The sequence below is a fragment of the Glycine max genome, chromosome 17 (assembly GCF_000004515.6).
Source record: "Glycine max cultivar Williams 82 chromosome 17, Glycine_max_v4.0, whole genome shotgun sequence".
NCBI lineage: Eukaryota > Viridiplantae > Streptophyta > Magnoliopsida > Fabales > Fabaceae > Glycine > Glycine max.
In genome coordinates this window covers 3,347,018-3,364,757 of record NC_038253.2, presented here as the reverse complement: position 1 = coordinate 3,364,757, position 17,740 = coordinate 3,347,018, and the positions used below count along the sequence as shown (strand labels likewise).

Sequence of the window (17,740 nt, the reverse complement as noted above, 5' to 3'; positions counted from 1 at the left end):
GATTCCTAAATAAAATATATTTTTATTAATTCTTAATAATAATTTCGTTAGATAATAATTTGAAATGACCAACAAATTTACACATGTAATTTAATTGAAAATGAAGTAAATAATTTGTGACAATTAAATCCTTAAAAATGAATTAAATAATTTATAATGAATAAACATTACAAAAAATGTAAGTTTTTGCTACTTCATAACTGATCTTCTCAATTTTTTCTATGAAATTAAAGAAAAAATGAAACATCACTAGGTTATAGGATCTTCTGAGTGTGTATTCTAAAAGGTAATAAGAGAAAATAACTAAATATGTTAATCACATAACAGAATTGTCTAATTTTTAATTTGAAAGATGAAAAATAAACTTACCCCAAATTTAAACACTAAAATTATATTTAAACTTAAAAAATATAATCAAAATTAAAGAATTTAATTAGAAGGCATTGATGTTACAGATATTTGAAACTCAACTTTAAGTTACTAATCTATCAATACATTAATTTGATTTCAAGTGTATAAACCGAACCCGAAACAATAGCATACACGAAGTGTGGCAGTTACGCAAGTACATACTTTCCGTCTCAATTCAATTTCCCATAAACTTTCTTTGAGGTTCTATCGCTTCGTTAAATTCTCTTTTCTTCTTCTGCCCCCTTTTCCACTTCAATTAGGTATATCGCCGATTCGATTACCAATTTGCTTAAACTCAATCAAGCTTCGCAGCGTCAATCATTCTATTAGAGGTGATCATAATCCATGTAATTCTCGTACTTCATCCCTAGTTATATTTTGTATCAAAACCCTAATTTTACATCCTTCACGCGCTTAATCCTTGTATTTTCTTTGCGCGATTGGTTTTTCTGTTTGCAATTCGATGCTCAGTTCATGTTTTTCCAAAAATTCTTGTTGTCCCTGTTCAATTTTTTTTTTCCTTGTGCTCCTTCAATAAAGTTTGTAACCTTGGAATTTTCTATTGCAGTTTCGGATTGCTATATTTAAGTAGTTGTAGTGTAGTTTGATTGGTAAATGGCATCCTCCGATGGTAGAGTTACGTATTCTTCACTATCTAAGCTAGAAAACGAGAATACCCATTTTGGCTACGATGATATGAATCATCATGGTGAATCTGTGTGGTCTGAGCCTATGCCTGGCACCCCGTGTGGCCAATTAGGCCCAACGTTCTCTAACAAAGAGTCATTGTATCAGTTTCCCTCCGAGGATGATGACTTGTTTGATGGAGGTTATGAATCAGGTGATGATGCACGCGGTATCGTACCCTCTAACAGGCCTCCTGAGGTGAACTTGAAGAATGTGCTTTCTGGGATCTTTGCTATTTTGACTGGACGGACCAAGGTTCCAAGCATTACTGCAAACCAGCAGCTCCCAAGTTCAAATGTGTCATTTCTTGACTCTGGAAAGAATGGGGATGTTTTCCTTGACTCTTCAGTGTACACACCAAGTGCACCACCGCTTTGTCTGCCTAATGGAAGTGATTATAGTTCTTACAAAGAGGTCTTGGAAGCTGATCCCCCTGAGTGGCTCCCTGATAGTTCTACTACTGTTTGTATGCAGTGTAGTGCTCCTTTTACTGCACTTACCCGGGGTAGACATCATTGCCGGTTTTGTGGGGGGATTTTCTGTCGAACATGTACGAAGGGGCGATGTTTAATGCCTGTTGGGTTCAGGGAAAGGAATCCCCAAAGGGTTTGCGATGCCTGCTATGATCGGCTTGATCCTTTACAGGGTGTTCTTATCAACACCATAAGCAATGCTGCGCAGGGGGCTAAGCATGATGTCATGGACTGGACTTGTGCTAGAGGATGGATTAATCTTCCTATTGGTTTATCTATGGAGCATGAGATTTATAAAGCATCTAATACATTGAGAAACTACTGTCAGGTTAGTTCCATTTGTTTCCAATGATAAAATGTTCTCTGATTACCATTTTATCTAGGTAATATTTTGGATTAATATTTCTCCACTGACTGCCTTACTAATACATCCATCCAATAACTAGGTAAGATTTTTCTGGATATGAGCCTTTACTGCTTTTATCTTACGCGAAATAATTTTCTGTTGGCAGGTGGCCAAATCCAATCCTGAGAAGTCTATCCCTTTAACTGTTCTTAAAAGTGCCAAGGGCTTAGCAATTTTAACAGTTGCTAAAGCTGGTGCACTGGTCTCTTACAAACTGGGCACTGGTTTGGTTGTTGCTCGAAGATCAGATGGATCATGGTCTGCACCGTCAGCAATATTCTCCCTGGGTTTAGGATGGGGTGCTCAGGTAAGGAGAATATATGCGAGTTTAGTTAATTTGTAGAATTTTCTCACTGTGGTTATGTTCACTGATATGGTTTGATAGAAAAAATAGAGAAAGAATACAACAGATTGAGGTGGAGCCATTTTGAAATTTGTGTGTTTAGAATTTCCTTCATTCCTCGATTTTGATTGACATGAATATTCTTTCTGTGACTTATTTATAAACACTCTTGGATTGGTAGTATAACTGACCTCACATATTGGGACAAGGTTTTGTTGTTTTTACTCTTAGATTGGTGGTAACCATTTCTTAGCTATGAATTAATTAAACACTACCCTTATAATAGGAAGGAAGTCAATAGGGAATATAAAAAATCTCTCCGGTCATACATGATTGTGTTGATTTGGTTATAAATTCATTTTTCACTGATGGATTGTATATGTTCATCCTGTATTCCCAGATTGGTGGTGAACTTATGGATTTTATAGTTGTTCTTCGTGATATGAAAGCTGTAAAGACATTCTGCAGTCATATGCATTTTTCTCTTGGTGCTGGTTGTAGTGCTGCAGCAGGGCCTGTTGGGAGAGTGCTTGAAGCAGATATTCGTGCTGGTGACAGAGGCTCTGGCATGTGTTACACTTACAGTTGCAGTAAAGGTAATTATGGTGTTTTTTTTTTTTTGGCATACCGTTGGATCTTTTTGCATGTAATGCCAATGACATTTTGAATTTCATTTAAATGCATGGGCATATTTAGGCTGTTAGTATCCAAAGTATGGTTTTCAAATTGAATAGTTTCAACATCTAATCTAATATGCTGTTAAGGTTATGTAATGTTATTAATACTCAAACCTAGGTATCAAGTTTTAAGGAAACTAAGTGGTAGATAATTGCCAGCAACATACACTTTCGAAGTACACACTATTATTGGTGAATTACATGTAGGGTGAGACATTGAGTGTCACTGGGGTTTCAGCTCTGAGGGGTGGTGCTATGATAGGAACTTTGGGTATTATAGAGTGTCTAAGGTTCACATCGACTAGTATGGGATGTTTGGTGGTTAAGTACTTAAAGTGACTTGGTTGCCCTCAGCTAGCTTTTAAGGGAGGGTTCTTCAAGTGCTTGGTGCTTGTCATTGTTCTTTGTCAGTGTCACAATTGCCTTGACACATCATTTATTATTGTTGTTGACTTGTGCGGTTGTGTCTACTACCTTGTTTTTATCATTGTTTCTTATTTTATTTCCATGATTAATGTTTGTGGTAAATGATGTTTGAAAATATAGCTAACAACACGGAATGTTGCAAAACTGTAGGTGCATTTGTGGGAGTTTCTTTGGAAGGAAATATAGTTGCAACCAGGATGGATGCCAATTTGCGCTTCTATGGTGATCCTTACCTCACCACATCTGATATTCTACTGGGAATGGTGGACAGACCAAAGGCTGCTCAACCCATGTATGCCAGTCTTCAAGAACTATATTCCTGTTTACGATTCTAAGCTGGTTTCAATTGCAGAATTGCAAGTGATGTGATAAATAGTGCCTGATGTATATACAGTTCTAGTTCGTGCATGGATTTGTGAAATGTAATTCCAGAAGTCCTCTATATTTGGTTCATATGGATGAGGGATCTCCTCATAATTCGGTTATACATCATATATTTATATTTATTAAAAATGATGCAAATATCCAATACACGAATTTATAATGTGAATATGTTGAACTAATTGTACATAGAGAATCGGTGAAATAGGTTCTATTCGTTTGCCGAATTCTTTTGTTCTTGCTGAGGGATTTTTCTGGAATTGGATTTTCAAGTAGGTAATATTTAAAATTTTTGAGTAAGACATAAAATATAACCAAAAATAAAAATAATAACCTTGTGTTTTAAATTTTGAGAGGACAGTCAATTTCTTTTATTTACTGTTTGTTTGTGATTTAAGATTTTTGCATGAAAATTGGACTTTTTATGTCTACCAATAAGATTCCTTCCCCGGAGTTTGAATCACTTATGACCTATGTTACCAGTTGCATTAATTCTTATGTTCAAACTTGTTTTTTGTTTGGTTATCAGTTAGAATTAATTTTGCACACCATGCCATGCGTTTTAATATAAAAATTTAAAATTGTAGTTAAGATGATTTTAGATATGTATTTTAATCATGTATAATATTTTTGAATTACTTACATTAAGATTTAAACTAGATAGACTAATAGTGTGTTTGGTTTTATGGTAGAAAATTAAGGTGAGTCATGGTAAAAGTAACGATTGTATAAATTGATTTATTAGTGTGTTTGATTTGATGGTGGAAAATCATAATAAAATAACTAATTGAATAAATTAATTTATAGTATGTTTGATTTGTTGGTAGAAAGTCATAATAAGTTTATCACAAAAGTAACTAATTGTATAAATTGATCTATAGTATGTTTGATTTGATGATGGAAAATCATATTAAATTTATCATAAAAAGTAATTATTTGTTGTTTTGAAAAATCATGGTGATACATCAATCCAAACTCATACTAATAGTTTATTTCACCGTTTGTGAAGGTTCGAATCTATTTTTGTCCCTCATAAAAAAGTCTCTTAACGCAGGCCAATGTTAGCAAAATTCATTCCAAATTTCCGCGCGTCTCGAGATGTGATTTCATTTCTTAGAGTTCTTCTATTCCTGACATTTTGTTTCCTTCTTCTAACGGATGTTATAGGGGATTATTTTATTCATGTTTAGCTTTTGTTTTATTTCCCTTATATATACATAAAAAAACTTTTCCAAATTAAAAAAATACTAATTTTTTAATTTACAATTCAATTTGTAAAAATCCATGATATTAATGAATTCAAGCTTGTATTCTGTTCTAATTTTTCTCTCTTAAACTTTTGTGTATTCTGGTCAGGAAATGCTGGTTCTATATTCCTATTGATAATATGATTAAAATTGTATTTTTTTTTATATCTTGGGACACCGAGTCAATAAATTTCCGACTCAATACGTGATCATTTTTTTTTCCTTTTCTTTGTTTTTGATTTGTAAAATTCCTAAATAATGCAAAATTTACTCGAAAGCTTTCGTTCCCTTTATCACACTCTTTCATGCGTATATTTAATAAAGTTGGAAATCGTCAAATCGAGCATATATATCATCAACTTGCCCAATCCAACTCTCAACACACTAATACTATTAACTTTTTGAAACTGCATGATTTATCATGTGACAGAGACTTTTTCGTGAATTTTTTTATATTAAAATACAATTATTTAAGAAGGATATAAATTAATATTATTTTCTTTCCTTGTAAACTCAGCAAAATATTAGTATGAGTTAAAAATTAATTTTTTACCGCTGTGTAAATACTTGAAAGAAAAACTTTAATGATGTTTTATTTAATTTAAATAAGATTATTTTTCATGAAAGATGTACATCATCCAAACAAAAAGAAAAATCTATTTTTTGCTCCATTTCATTTTCCCTTTCCATTTTGAGTTTCATGTCATTTAATTTTCTTCCATTTTAGACAAAAATATACATTCATTTTATAGGTATAAAATTTATGTCAATAAATTTATTGCAGTTCTACTTTTGAAAACTATAGCAATGGATAGTTTTAGTCACACGTCATTTTAGCAAAAGTAGGTCAAATTTCTCGTGACTGTGAAAGGAGAAAAAATAAAACAAATAATCGTGAACATGAGAAAAGAAACTACTAATTCAAAAAAAAAAAAGAGAGAGAGAGAAAATGACACCACGTATTTATTATAATATTTACAGAACCACGTGTAATTATACAAGCTGGTAGATTTACAGATATACAAAGCGCGTGGCGGTTGGTTGGTATTTCTTCTAACAACTTTAAACAAAATAATAACAACAATAATGTATAAAAAATAAGAACAATAAATTAACATAAAAAAGTAAACTGATTGCTCAAGTAAAATTTTAGTTTCGAATCAAATGTGAAAAGAGGAAAAAATTCTACTAAAAATAATTAGTTAATTCTTAGATGAAAATTAATCATCAATATCCATATCCATATCAATATGATGGTTAAAAAATTATCAATAATAAACATCAGAAAATAAAGAATAAAGAATGAAAAATAACATGAGTTAGTAAGTGTCGGATACGCACGTGATAAGGTGTGGCGCCAAGCGAACGAGGATTTTCTATTTGCTTTGCTTTTGGTGTGTCACTCTCTTTCTCTTCCCTTCATTCAAAATCTGTTTTTTTTTTCTTCATAAAAATAAAATAATAATAATAGTTTTATGATTATTATTTATTTTTTTATTTGTTCACTCACTGTTTGTAATTATTACACTCTGCTGGGTGTTTCTGGAGGGGGTTGTGGATCTGATTTCGGTTGTTTGTGGTTTCAGTTCCCCCAAAGTCGCTGTCTTTACATGCATGCTCAGATTTTAACGGTTAATTGCTTTGTGGGTCGGTGACAAAGTGGAGAAATTTTGAGAACTAGCTTAGGGTGATGCTGATTCTGTGCTCGTTTGCTTGAGTGGTTGGTGTTTTTGCATTTGGGTCATTGTTTTGGATTGAATTTGCTTCTGGGTATGCTGGGAATTGAGGCATTGAGCTGAGTTGACTAAAAGATCATATGAACTGAGATGATGGGGTTTCGCTTTCCATGGCGGTGGCCAATGATGGCCTCTGCCTTTTGGTCCGGAACTTAGTCTGAACAATTTCATTTGGTAACTATATACAATCTGTTTTATTGCTAGCTGTTATTGACTTTCTAGTTTTGTTTTCAGTTTGTGGACTAGTTGCAATAGTAATATTACTTGATTTTATGTTTACTATTTCATTGTTCTTTGATCAACTTTAAATTTTAACCCCTTACAAGTGTATTTATTGTTGTTACTTATGGTTTATGTAACTGTTGTGTTGACTTAGTTTTGACTTGGTTGTCCAGTTCTTGAGACTCAATGAATTGATTTCCTCTCGACTTTTGTAGTAGTATATAGTGAATATTGCTGGCTATCAAATCGTTATATTTTTAAAGGAAAAAAATGGTGATTGCTGGATATACTAGTGCAAGAATGTGTTGGTTTTCCACTTTCCCTTGATTTCGATTTTTGAAGAATATTTATTTGTTTACCAGGATATGGTTCTCAACAGCATCATAGATCAGATGGAATGTTAACAAGGCTGGTCAATGAGGGACTCATAATGAGAGGGCTTGGGTTGAATCACAGTCCATGGGCACCCCGGACAAGAAAGTATCTGACTTTGTTGATGTAGTTAGGTCTTGGATCCCTCGAAGGGCGGAACCACCAAATGTGTCGAGGGACTTCTGGATGCCTGATCAGAGTTGTAGGGTATGCTATGAGTGTGATTCACAGTTCACAATATTCAACCGCAGGCACCACTGTCGAATCTGTGGTCGAGTTTTCTGTGCAAAATGCACTGCCAATTCTGTTCCTGTGCCATCGGACGAGCCAAATACTGGCCGCGAAGATTTGGAGAGGATAAGGGTCTGTAACTATTGTTTTAAACAATGGGAGCAAGTAGCTACAGTTGATAATAATGGAAGTGCAGATCTTTCAGCCACCCCTTGTCTCAGCCCTTCACCATCTACAACAAGCTTGGTCAGCACTAAGTCCAGTTGCACCTGTCATAGTAGCAGCAGCACTGCTGGTTCAGTTCCTTATACAACTGGGCCTTATCAGCGTGTGCCGTATAGTCCCCATCAATCTTCACAAATGAATCAGATAACAGACGAGCAAGAAAATTTGAATTCTGGGAGGAGTGCAAATCCCTCTGAGTCTGTAGGGAATGTGACTTCTAACCAATTTGGCTATTGCTTCAGCAGGTACTCTTTCTTTTTTGTTTATTTTTTCAGATTGCTGAATGTAATTGTCTTTCCATTCCCTGTAAGTATTTGGAGTCATTTTCTGATGCTGATGAAAACATCCACATCAAGTAAAGATAAAATAAGGCTGAAAATGAGCTAGAGTTTTTGCTTATTGAGAATCTGGTTGTACATAGATGAATGTTAGTCTGGCAAAGATGTGTTTTTGTATGGCTGTGCTAAGATGGGGATTTTATAAGGCTGTGCTACAAAGTTTTGATGTGAATGTGATCATGTGCTAATCTAGAGATGAACCTAATGGTGCTGATAGAGGGTGATCTTTTAGTACTGAAAAAGAGGGTGTCTAGATAGGATCTTGTTTCAAATTAGTTCTTAATGTCATTTGTAGTAGAAATATATATTTGACTAGTTCTTAATGATGGTAAATTCTGCTGTTGTCGTCAAACTTTCTGTTTTTCTGTTCTTACTGTTATTTTATGTTTATTCTTCTGAACCAGGAGTGATGATGAGGATGATGATTATGGTGCTTATCATTCTGATACAGAATCAAGGCATTATTCTCATGCCCATGACTACGACGATCCAGTTAACATTCATGGGGTTGACCATGTCTATGGGCCACATCAAATGCATCCTGATGAAGATAACATTCAGGAAAAAAGCTCGAGTTGCCTAACCCAATCACAGAATCTTGATCTAGAAGGTGTAGCTGGAATTCAAGCACCTGGGAAAGAAGACGATGAGCCTGATCATGCTGATGGATGTGAAACTTCTCCTTATCATGAGGAGAGCAATTATGCAGAGCCTGTGGATTTTGAGAATAATGGACAACTGTGGATACCTCCTGAGCCAGAAGATGAAGAGGATGATAGAGAAGCTGTTCTTTTTGATGATGATGAAGATGAAGGTACTACTGGAGGTGGGGAATGGGGATATCTACGATCCTCCACTAGTTTTGGTTCTGGAGAATGTCGTAGCAGAGATAAAACAACTGAAGATCATAGGAAGGCCATGAAGACTGTAGTGGAAGGGCATTTTAGAGCTCTAGTAGCTCAGCTCTTACAAGTGGAGAACCTAACTACTTGTGATGAAGATGGAAAAGAGACTTGGTTGGATATAATTACTGCTTTGTCTTGGGAAGCTGCTACACTTCTGAAGCCAGATACGAGCAGAGGTGGAGGTATGGATCCTGGTGGCTATGTAAAGGTTAAATGCATAGCTTGTGGACATCGAAATGAAAGGTAATTGTCAACAACCAACTATCCCAAATGCTTAAGCTCTTAGGTGAAGATACAAATGGTTATATATGTACATATTATATTTCTAACAGTAATGTTAGTGGAGAAAAAAAAATTGATTAATGTGCTGACCTACATGCTGCTAGATCTTTTATTTGTTCTTTTGTTTAAGTATTTTGGTAGATTTTATCCGATTTTTAGGTTTGTGCTGCTGACAACTATGCTTCTAATTTATTTCTGGGTTTTCCATGTACCAGTAATAAAAATAAACTCAGAAAAAAATGTAATGATAGTATATTGCTCCCTTGAGACAAAAAAAGAATACACGAATGAAACAAAACGTGCATTGCTTACTTTTTCTTTTCCCTCTTTCCTATTCTGTATGGATAGTTCATATTTGTCACAAAAGTTATGCTGGCAAAATCCATTTTATGGAGTAGATGGATAACTCCAGTATGTTGAAGGACAGTTGATGTCTTCTCCTCTTGTTAATCCTTTTCTTCCCTTAATTGTTATTTCTTGGCTTATTTCCCTTTTTAGTTGGAATAGTTTGTTGCCTTATTCTGGGCAAACAGTTATGAGCCTAAGTACAGAATACTTGTTTGCATCTTTTGTCTGCTGAAGTGAAGTGTTTAAACTTCAAATTCATTGTGCTTGTTTGGGGAATGAGCTATGGGACCTGGGGCAATCTAAGGATGGTAGAGTATTATATTTCTTTATTTTATTGTTACTTTTTATTTCTTGGCTTATTTCCCTTTTTAGTTGGAATAGTTTGTTGCCTGTAATATGGCCTTATTCTGGGCTAGCAGTTATGAGCCGAAGTCTATATAATGTAAATACCTTTGCACTGTAAAATTATCAATAATAATATTCAGAAATTCTTCTTTTGAGTTAGAGACTACACTGGTATGGACCTGCTTTCTTAATAATAAAAGATACATGACGCGTGAGCAGCCTGGTGAATGGAAAAGTGCGTCATCTGCTTCATATGATTGTTGTTTTGCAAGAAGTCTTTATAAGTTTGTTCGTTATCTGTTCTATCTGTCTCTGTATAGTCTTGATGTTCTAGTTTTCTATGTCCAGCATGGTGGTTAAAGGAGTTGTATGTAAAAAGAATGTGGCTCATCGGCGAATGACAGCAAAAATTGATAAACCACGTTTTCTAATACTTGGCGGTGCTTTGGAGTATCAGCGTGTTTCTAACCAGTTGTCAAGTGTTGATACTTTGTTACAGCAGGTTCTCTCCACCCAACCAGCTCTTAAAACTTGATAATTTTATGTCAAATATGCATGTTGTTACTGGCCTTACATGTGAATAATCTATCCTTGGATCTGACTTCTATTACCTGACGTCACCTTGTAGGATAAAACTTGATTGTCATAGTCTTGTTTGTTATAATAATATTCCTGAATTTTATTATCTTTTTACTTATTCCCAGGAGATGGACCATTTGAAAATGGCAGTAGCAAGGATTGATGCTCATCACCCCAATGTTCTTTTGGTGGAAAAGTCAGTATCTCGTTATGCTCAAGAATACCTTCTTGCTAAAGACATATCACTTGTTCTGAATATTAAAAAGCCACTTTTAGAGCGTATTGCCCGTTGTACTGGTGCACAGATTGTCCCTTCAATTGATCATCTGACCTCTCAGAAGCTGGGATATTGCGAAACATTCCATGTAGACAAATTTTTTGAGGAGCATGGTAGTGCCGGGCAAGGTGGGAAAAAATCAACAAAGACTTTGATGTTCTTTGAGGGTTGCCCAAAACCTTTAGGTTGCACTGTAAGTTCAATAACTTCACATATTCTGGGACACAAAATTAAGTGTTGGTACATACACATTATTACAGTCTTTGAATTACTCTATTAGTCTTGTGTCTTTGTTATCTTGATAGTTTATTAGTTATCTGTTATCTGAAATTTTTGATAGATCCTTTACCAATACTTTCACATGATCATAGGCTCGATAAAAGACAGGTGACAACTACCAAGAAGGAAAATTTTGTATAATTTATGTAGCTATTTAGGTCTGAATTGTGCTCCTTCGAACAACTGATTAAATATTATGTTGTATAACCACGCCAGACAATTAAGCTGATGATGGCAAAGGGAACCAAAAATCATTTAAAATTAGGCAATTAGCTCATAAATTCATGAATTGCAACTTTTAAAATTCATTACATAACATTATGTTTCTAGTGGAGCTGTTCCTACTTTATTGTTTGCCTTCTTCACTACTGGTTGAAGTTAAACGCATATGCAATTGTCTATTCTTGATTAACCTAACAAGGACTTGTAAAGAAAAGTTGTTGTTTGTTGCTTTTCTATTTCTCCTCCTCTATATTTTTATTTATTTATTATGTGTATTTTTTTTGCTTTACTTTGAAGATCTTGCTGAAGGGTGCCAATGGGGATGAGTTGAAGAAGGTGAAACATGTGATCCAATATGGAATCTTTGCAGCCTATCATCTGGCGCTGGAGACATCTTTTCTGGCTGATGAAGGTGCTTCACCTCTAGAGTTTCCCTTGAAATCTCCCATAACCGTTGCATTACCCGATAAACCATCTAGTACTGTGAGATCCATTTCCACTATCCCTGGATTTTCTGTTCTTACTGCTAGAGAGTCTCAGGGAGCAAAACCTTTTAAAGAAGTACCAAAATCAAATGATATCTACAAGACTGAAAGAACCCCATCTAGCTGCAGTGAGTCCACTGAAAGATTATTGGTGGGTGACTCAATCCATATGCATGAAGTGTCTGGAGGTATCACCCAATTGGCTCTGGATATGCCATCTTCCAACTGCAATAGTTTCGTTTCAAATACTTCTTCTAAGGAGAATGATAAGAAATGTCCCAAGGAATTTTTTCAATACAGACCAGATGAGAGAAGGGAAACTATGTTGAACAATGGTCTTATTTCAAATTCTTTCGGTACCTTTGAGTCTTCACAGCAAGATGGCAATAGCCACCTCAGAGCTGCAGCATTGTTTGCTAATCAAGGAGCTAACCCTGAGCCACCTAATGTAAAACATGACACTAATAATTTTAATAACAATAATGATCATGATGATATGATACATTCAAAAGAAGATTTTCCTCCCTCAACTTCTGACCATCAGAGTATTTTGGTCTTTTTATCAACACGTTGTGTGTGGAAAGGAACTGTTTGTGAAAGGTCCCATCTTGTAAGAATTAAATACTATGGAAGTTCTGATAAGCCTTTGGGACGGTTTTTGAGAGATCAACTACTTGATCCGGTATTTGTTCTTCCAAATTATTTCTTTCGTTAAATAAATTTTATCAACAATGGTTACCGTATGACCTCACAACTGATATGTTTCTTTATTAGAGTTACACATGCTGCTCATGTGAGTTACCATCAGAAGCTCATGTTCATTGTTATACTCATCGGCAAGGCAGCCTGACAATTTGCGTTAAGAAATTGGAGTTTGCTTTACCAGGAGAACGAGAAGGTAAAATTTGGATGTGGCACAGGTGCCTGAAATGCCCTCGCATACATGGTTTTCCTCCTGCTACACGAAGAATAGTTATGTCTGATGCTGCCTGGGGCTTATCCTTTGGGAAATTTTTGGAGCTGAGTTTTTCAAATCATGCAGCAGCAAGCAGGGTTGCAAGTTGTGGTCATTCTCTCCACAGAGATTGTTTAAGATTCTATGGGTACACTTTTCTCCTCCTAAATTGAATCTATAATAAATTGGCTTGTGGTTGAATATTTTTGCTTGGAAGAGTAAAGGGGGGAGTCAAAGAGTGCTTTAAACACTTATTCTTGGGAATGTGAACTTAGGAATTTAATATTTTCATGTTTGTTACAAGCTATAAAAAATTATTCCTAGGACTGTTTATGCCAAGAAAAGTAACAATACTTTGTTTTACTCCATTTTTATTCCCATAATGAAGGGTGAGTAAGTTATATTACCATGAGAATATGGGAAGGTATTTTCTAACCTAATTATAACTTCCATTTCTACTCTATTATTTTATTATTAATTATTTTGAATTTTAAATAATATTTCTGGGATTGTTAAAATTTAGCCAAATGGATTTTTGAATGCGCTCAAGAATAACATTCCTGGTTATAGTATTCCTAACAATACAATATTATACCTTGAAACAAATGCCTGCAATGTAATTAAAGGAATATTTAAGAGCAGTTAGTTGACGGTGAACTGTATCATTTAGGATTGTGAAGCACTTGAAATACTCACAAGTCAGACTATCAAATAAAAATGATTTATATACAACTTTTGGTTGTCTTCTTGAATAGTTGTTTTCTGTGTGCAGTTTTGGGAAGATGGTTGCCTGCTTTCGTTATGCTTCAATTCACCTTCATTCTGTTTATCTCCCCCCATCTAAACTTGAATTCAACTATGATAGTCAGGACTGGCTACAAAAAGAAGCAAATGAGGTTGGTAGCTATTCTTAGTTGAAATATAGAATCCCCTTCTGAATCCTTCTGTATTTATGAGATTGTTGATCTTGTCCACCAGCTGCATAACAAGGCTGAAATACTGTTTAGTGAAGTGTGCAACACACTGCATCAAATTTCAGAGAAGGTTTCAGGTCCTGTGTTGCAGGAGGGTGGAAATAGGGTGTCAGATTTTAGGAATCTAATTGCTGAACTTAAAGGGATGCTGCAGTATGAGAAAGAAGAATTTGAGGTAGGTGGTTTGAGACTGAGTTCATTTCCCCTTTTTAATTACTCATCCCCCCCCCACCCCCCCACACGCACTATTTAAAAAAAGTTTCCTTAGGATTTTTTTTAACACTTTTGTTCTTTTCATAAAATCCCTGATAAATTGATAGGGTTCATTGTAATTTTGTTGATTTTTGGATTTTCCTTGCTTGACTAATTCCTAGTTATAATGTTGAATTACTTAGGACTCATTACAAAAGTTGCTGCATAAAGAGGGAAAAGCTGGTCAGCCTGTGATTGATATTCTAGAGCTCAATAAGTTGCGCAGGCATATCCTTATCCATTCTTATGTTTGGGACCAGCGCTTGATATATGCATCCAATTTAAGTAAAATTATTCTTCAAGAAAACTTGAAGAGCTTAAATCATAGGGAGAAGTTGCTTGGTTCTAGGGAAAAGGTTGTCGAGGCCGATGTTGCCACTAGGCCTGCAAGAGGCCATAGCAGTTGTGATTCCTTTCTTTTGGAAACAAAACCTGATGGAAACCTAAATTTAGAAAACACTAGCCACCTTAGTCACCCTGTGGTTAAAAGTGAGGACAAGGGTAAAGACACAAATCATGATAAGGTTGACCTTTCTCTTTCTGGTGGTGCAAATATCAATGATAAATCTGATTCTGTGGAGTTTGGAGGGGCTGTACGGAAGGCTTTGTCTGAGGGGGAATCTCCAGTTGTGGCTAATTTATCTGATACCCTTGATGCTGCATGGACAGGTGAAGGTCATCCTACAAATTCATCACTCAAAGAAAATGGTTGTCTACCTCCCGATGCAGCAGCTGTGGCTGTTCATTCACCTGTGGCAAATATAGTTACATCAAAATCAAATTCTAATATTTATACTGCTAATATAGGTGGGGTTGAGGCAGGATGCACTAATTACTCTAAATTGCTTTCCAAGGGACTTGATACTACATGGAAAGGAATACCTTTTGCAAACGTCTTTGGTTCATTCAACAAAACTTCTTCCTTCAATACAGAGAAGCTTGTTGAGTACAATCCAGTCCACATTTTATCATTTCGAGAGTTGGAGCGCCAGACTGGTGCTAGACTGCTTCTTCCAGCTGGCACTAATGATACCATAGTGCCTGTCTACGATGATGAACCCACTAGTGTTATAGCGTATGTGCTTGTGTCAATGGATTATCATATGCAGATGTTAGAATATGATAGACCTAAAGACAGTGGAGACAGTTCAATTTCATTGCCACTCTTTGATTCAACAAGTCTACTTTCTCTTAACTCTTTTGATGAGACAATTACTAATACCTACAGAAGTCTGGGCTCTTTTGAGGAGAACGTGTTATCCACTTCTGGGTCTCGGAGTTTGCCGGCTGGGGATCCATTCTCATACACAAAGGATTTGCATGCAAGAGTTTCTTTTACTGATGATAGCTCCCTTGGAAAAGTGAAATATACTGTAACTTGCTACTATGCAAAGAGATTTGAGGCTTTAAGAAGAACTTGTTGCCCTTCTGAGTTAGATTTTGTGCGGTCCCTTAGTCGTTGTAAAAAGTGGGGAGCTCAGGGAGGAAAGAGCAATGTTTTCTTTGCAAAAACCCTGGACGATAGATTTATTATCAAGCAGGTTACAAAAACAGAGCTCGAGTCATTTACTAAGTTTGCACCTGCTTATTTTAAGTATCTATCTGAGTCAATCAGTACAGGGAGTCCAACTTGTCTTGCAAAGATCTTGGGCATTTATCAGGTACTTTTTGTTAATTAAAGAGTTGGCTTGAATCTTTCTTGTGAACAGCCATTGTTTTTCCTAGTGCAAATCATTGATGTTTTTCTGTTCTCATTGGGTGTGTTACACTCTTCTCTGTGAAGGTAACATCAAAGCACCTCAAAGGAGGGAAGGAAACAAAGATGGATGTTTTGGTTATGGAAAACCTTCTTTACAGGCGTAACATTAGACGACTTTATGACCTCAAAGGTTCTTCCCGATCACGGTACAATCCAGATACAAGTGGGAGCAATAAAGTGCTGCTGGATCAGAATCTCATTGAAGCTATGCCAACCTCTCCAATATTTGTTGGGAACAAGGCAAAGCGGTTGCTTGAGAGGGCCGTGTGGAATGACACTGCCTTCCTTGCAGTAAGTCTGATGCCCTTCACAAGTTTAATTCTTTACAGTCTAGCATTTAGGTGTACTTTCATGGATTTTCTTGCAGCTTCCTTTTCCTTCTTTGCAAATTTATGATGTTAGGAGGGAGAACTTATGATTAGATATATTAGATATGTGTGTGCTAACTAATAAATAGTGTATAAGCTACATCTTTGGGAGTATTTTAAATTTAATAAATCCATGCTATGGCTTACTAACATATTCCTTAAAATCAAGTGGGAGTATATTAGCCTCCAGATGCATTAATTAGAGTGCATATGAAACATCCATTAATATTGTACATATTGTTGCAGTCAATATATGTGATGGACTACTCATTGCTGGTTGGAGTGGATGAGGAAAAGCATGAGCTGGTTTTAGGTATCATTGATTTTATGAGGCAGTATACATGGGACAAACACCTTGAAACTTGGGTGAAGACCTCAGGCATCCTTGGTGGACCCAAGAACACTTCTCCAACTGTTATATCACCACAGCAGTACAAGAAACGGTTTAGGAAAGCCATGAGCTTGTATTTTCTTATGGTGCCAGATCAATGGTCCCCTCCAGAGTTACACCCCAGTGGGTCCCAATCTGACATTTGCGACGAAAATGCGTGAGGCATGGGACCCATTTCATTGATGTGGTCAAAGTTTGAATCTTGTAAATGTCAGTACCATTCCATTGGCACGGGTCTCTCCTTCCTTCCTTATGTCCATTATATTTGTCTGCTGCATAATGCAGCTGCTGTTGATTTGTGTTACCACAGATTGTTGAAAGGGTAACTAAGTGTACAGTGATTCCCCTCTTTATATATATATATATATATATATATATATATATATATATATATATTATATCTTGTATTAAATCTCTTGATCTGTCGTAATTTTGATCTAAAGTTCACAACCTATCGAATGGTGTTTGAATTGTGCACACTGCGTTTCTTTTTCTACGGATGTGAAAGGCGTTGATAAATTCTTACAATTCACTGTTATGTGACCCGTGTGGAAGTATATATTTGAAAATTGTTTCTTTGTTATTTATGCTATTCCCTTACCATCTTAACATGCCAAGTAATAATTTAAGTAAGCTACTATTATTTTAGTTCCTAAAATTCGTAAAATTGTGTGGCGGTGTTAGTTCCTAAAATTAGAAAAATGTTACTTCCTCCCCATATATTAGCTTTTCAATTAATTACCTTTTATTCATTTATATCCTAATAATATTAACGAACAAAGATTATAATTAGTTAATGACAGTAAGATTAATTTTGTAAAATTATTATATATATATATATATATATATATATATATATATATATATATATATATATATATTTGTATAAAATATCTAAGATGACACTTATTATGGATTAAGAGTAAATAAATCTTGAAATTAAAAGTACAATCATTTTAATCTTTGACCTACAACTTATCATTCTTGTTCCAAAATTCCATGTTAGTTAGATGATTATACTATTTTAGAAATATTTTCCGAAATGCTTTATTCCCAAAAAAAGTTAATGCTCACATTTGAAAGTTTCTATTTTCATGAGCTGAGTATCTCATATTTCCATAAAAATGAAAGTTACATATTTTCA

General features: G+C 35.2%; 2 protein-coding genes across 3 annotated transcripts; both read left to right on the top strand.

Annotated features, from left to right (window-relative positions):
* The first annotated feature begins 508 nt into the window (after positions 1-508).
* LOC100780209 (uncharacterized) lies at positions 509-3,865 on the top strand. Of its 2 annotated transcripts, none has more exons than XM_006600361.4 (5): positions 509-743; positions 980-1,899; positions 2,084-2,284; positions 2,721-2,916; positions 3,574-3,865. In XM_006600361.4, exons 2-5 carry the CDS (start codon positions 1,027-1,029, stop codon positions 3,756-3,758), a joined length of 1,455 nt encoding a protein of 484 aa, XP_006600424.1. In that variant the 5' UTR covers positions 509-743; positions 980-1,026; the 3' UTR covers positions 3,759-3,865. The 2 variants fall into 2 exon arrangements, with proteins under 2 accessions (XP_006600424.1, XP_003551041.1); XM_003550993.5 differs by having other exon boundaries at positions 509-758.
* Positions 3,866-6,468: 2,603 nt separating this feature from the next.
* Positions 6,469-16,922, top strand: LOC100779147 (1-phosphatidylinositol-3-phosphate 5-kinase FAB1B). Its single transcript, XM_014769737.3, has 12 exons — positions 6,469-6,961; positions 7,372-8,082; positions 8,580-9,323; positions 10,404-10,557; positions 10,760-11,104; positions 11,710-12,579; positions 12,672-13,000; positions 13,625-13,748; positions 13,831-14,001; positions 14,222-15,739; positions 15,862-16,128; positions 16,452-16,922. The coding sequence occupies exons 2-12, from the start codon at positions 7,469-7,471 to the stop codon at positions 16,755-16,757; spliced, it is 5,442 nt and encodes a 1,813-aa protein (XP_014625223.2). The 5' UTR covers positions 6,469-6,961; positions 7,372-7,468; the 3' UTR covers positions 16,758-16,922.
* Positions 16,923-17,740: the final 818 nt, after the last annotated feature.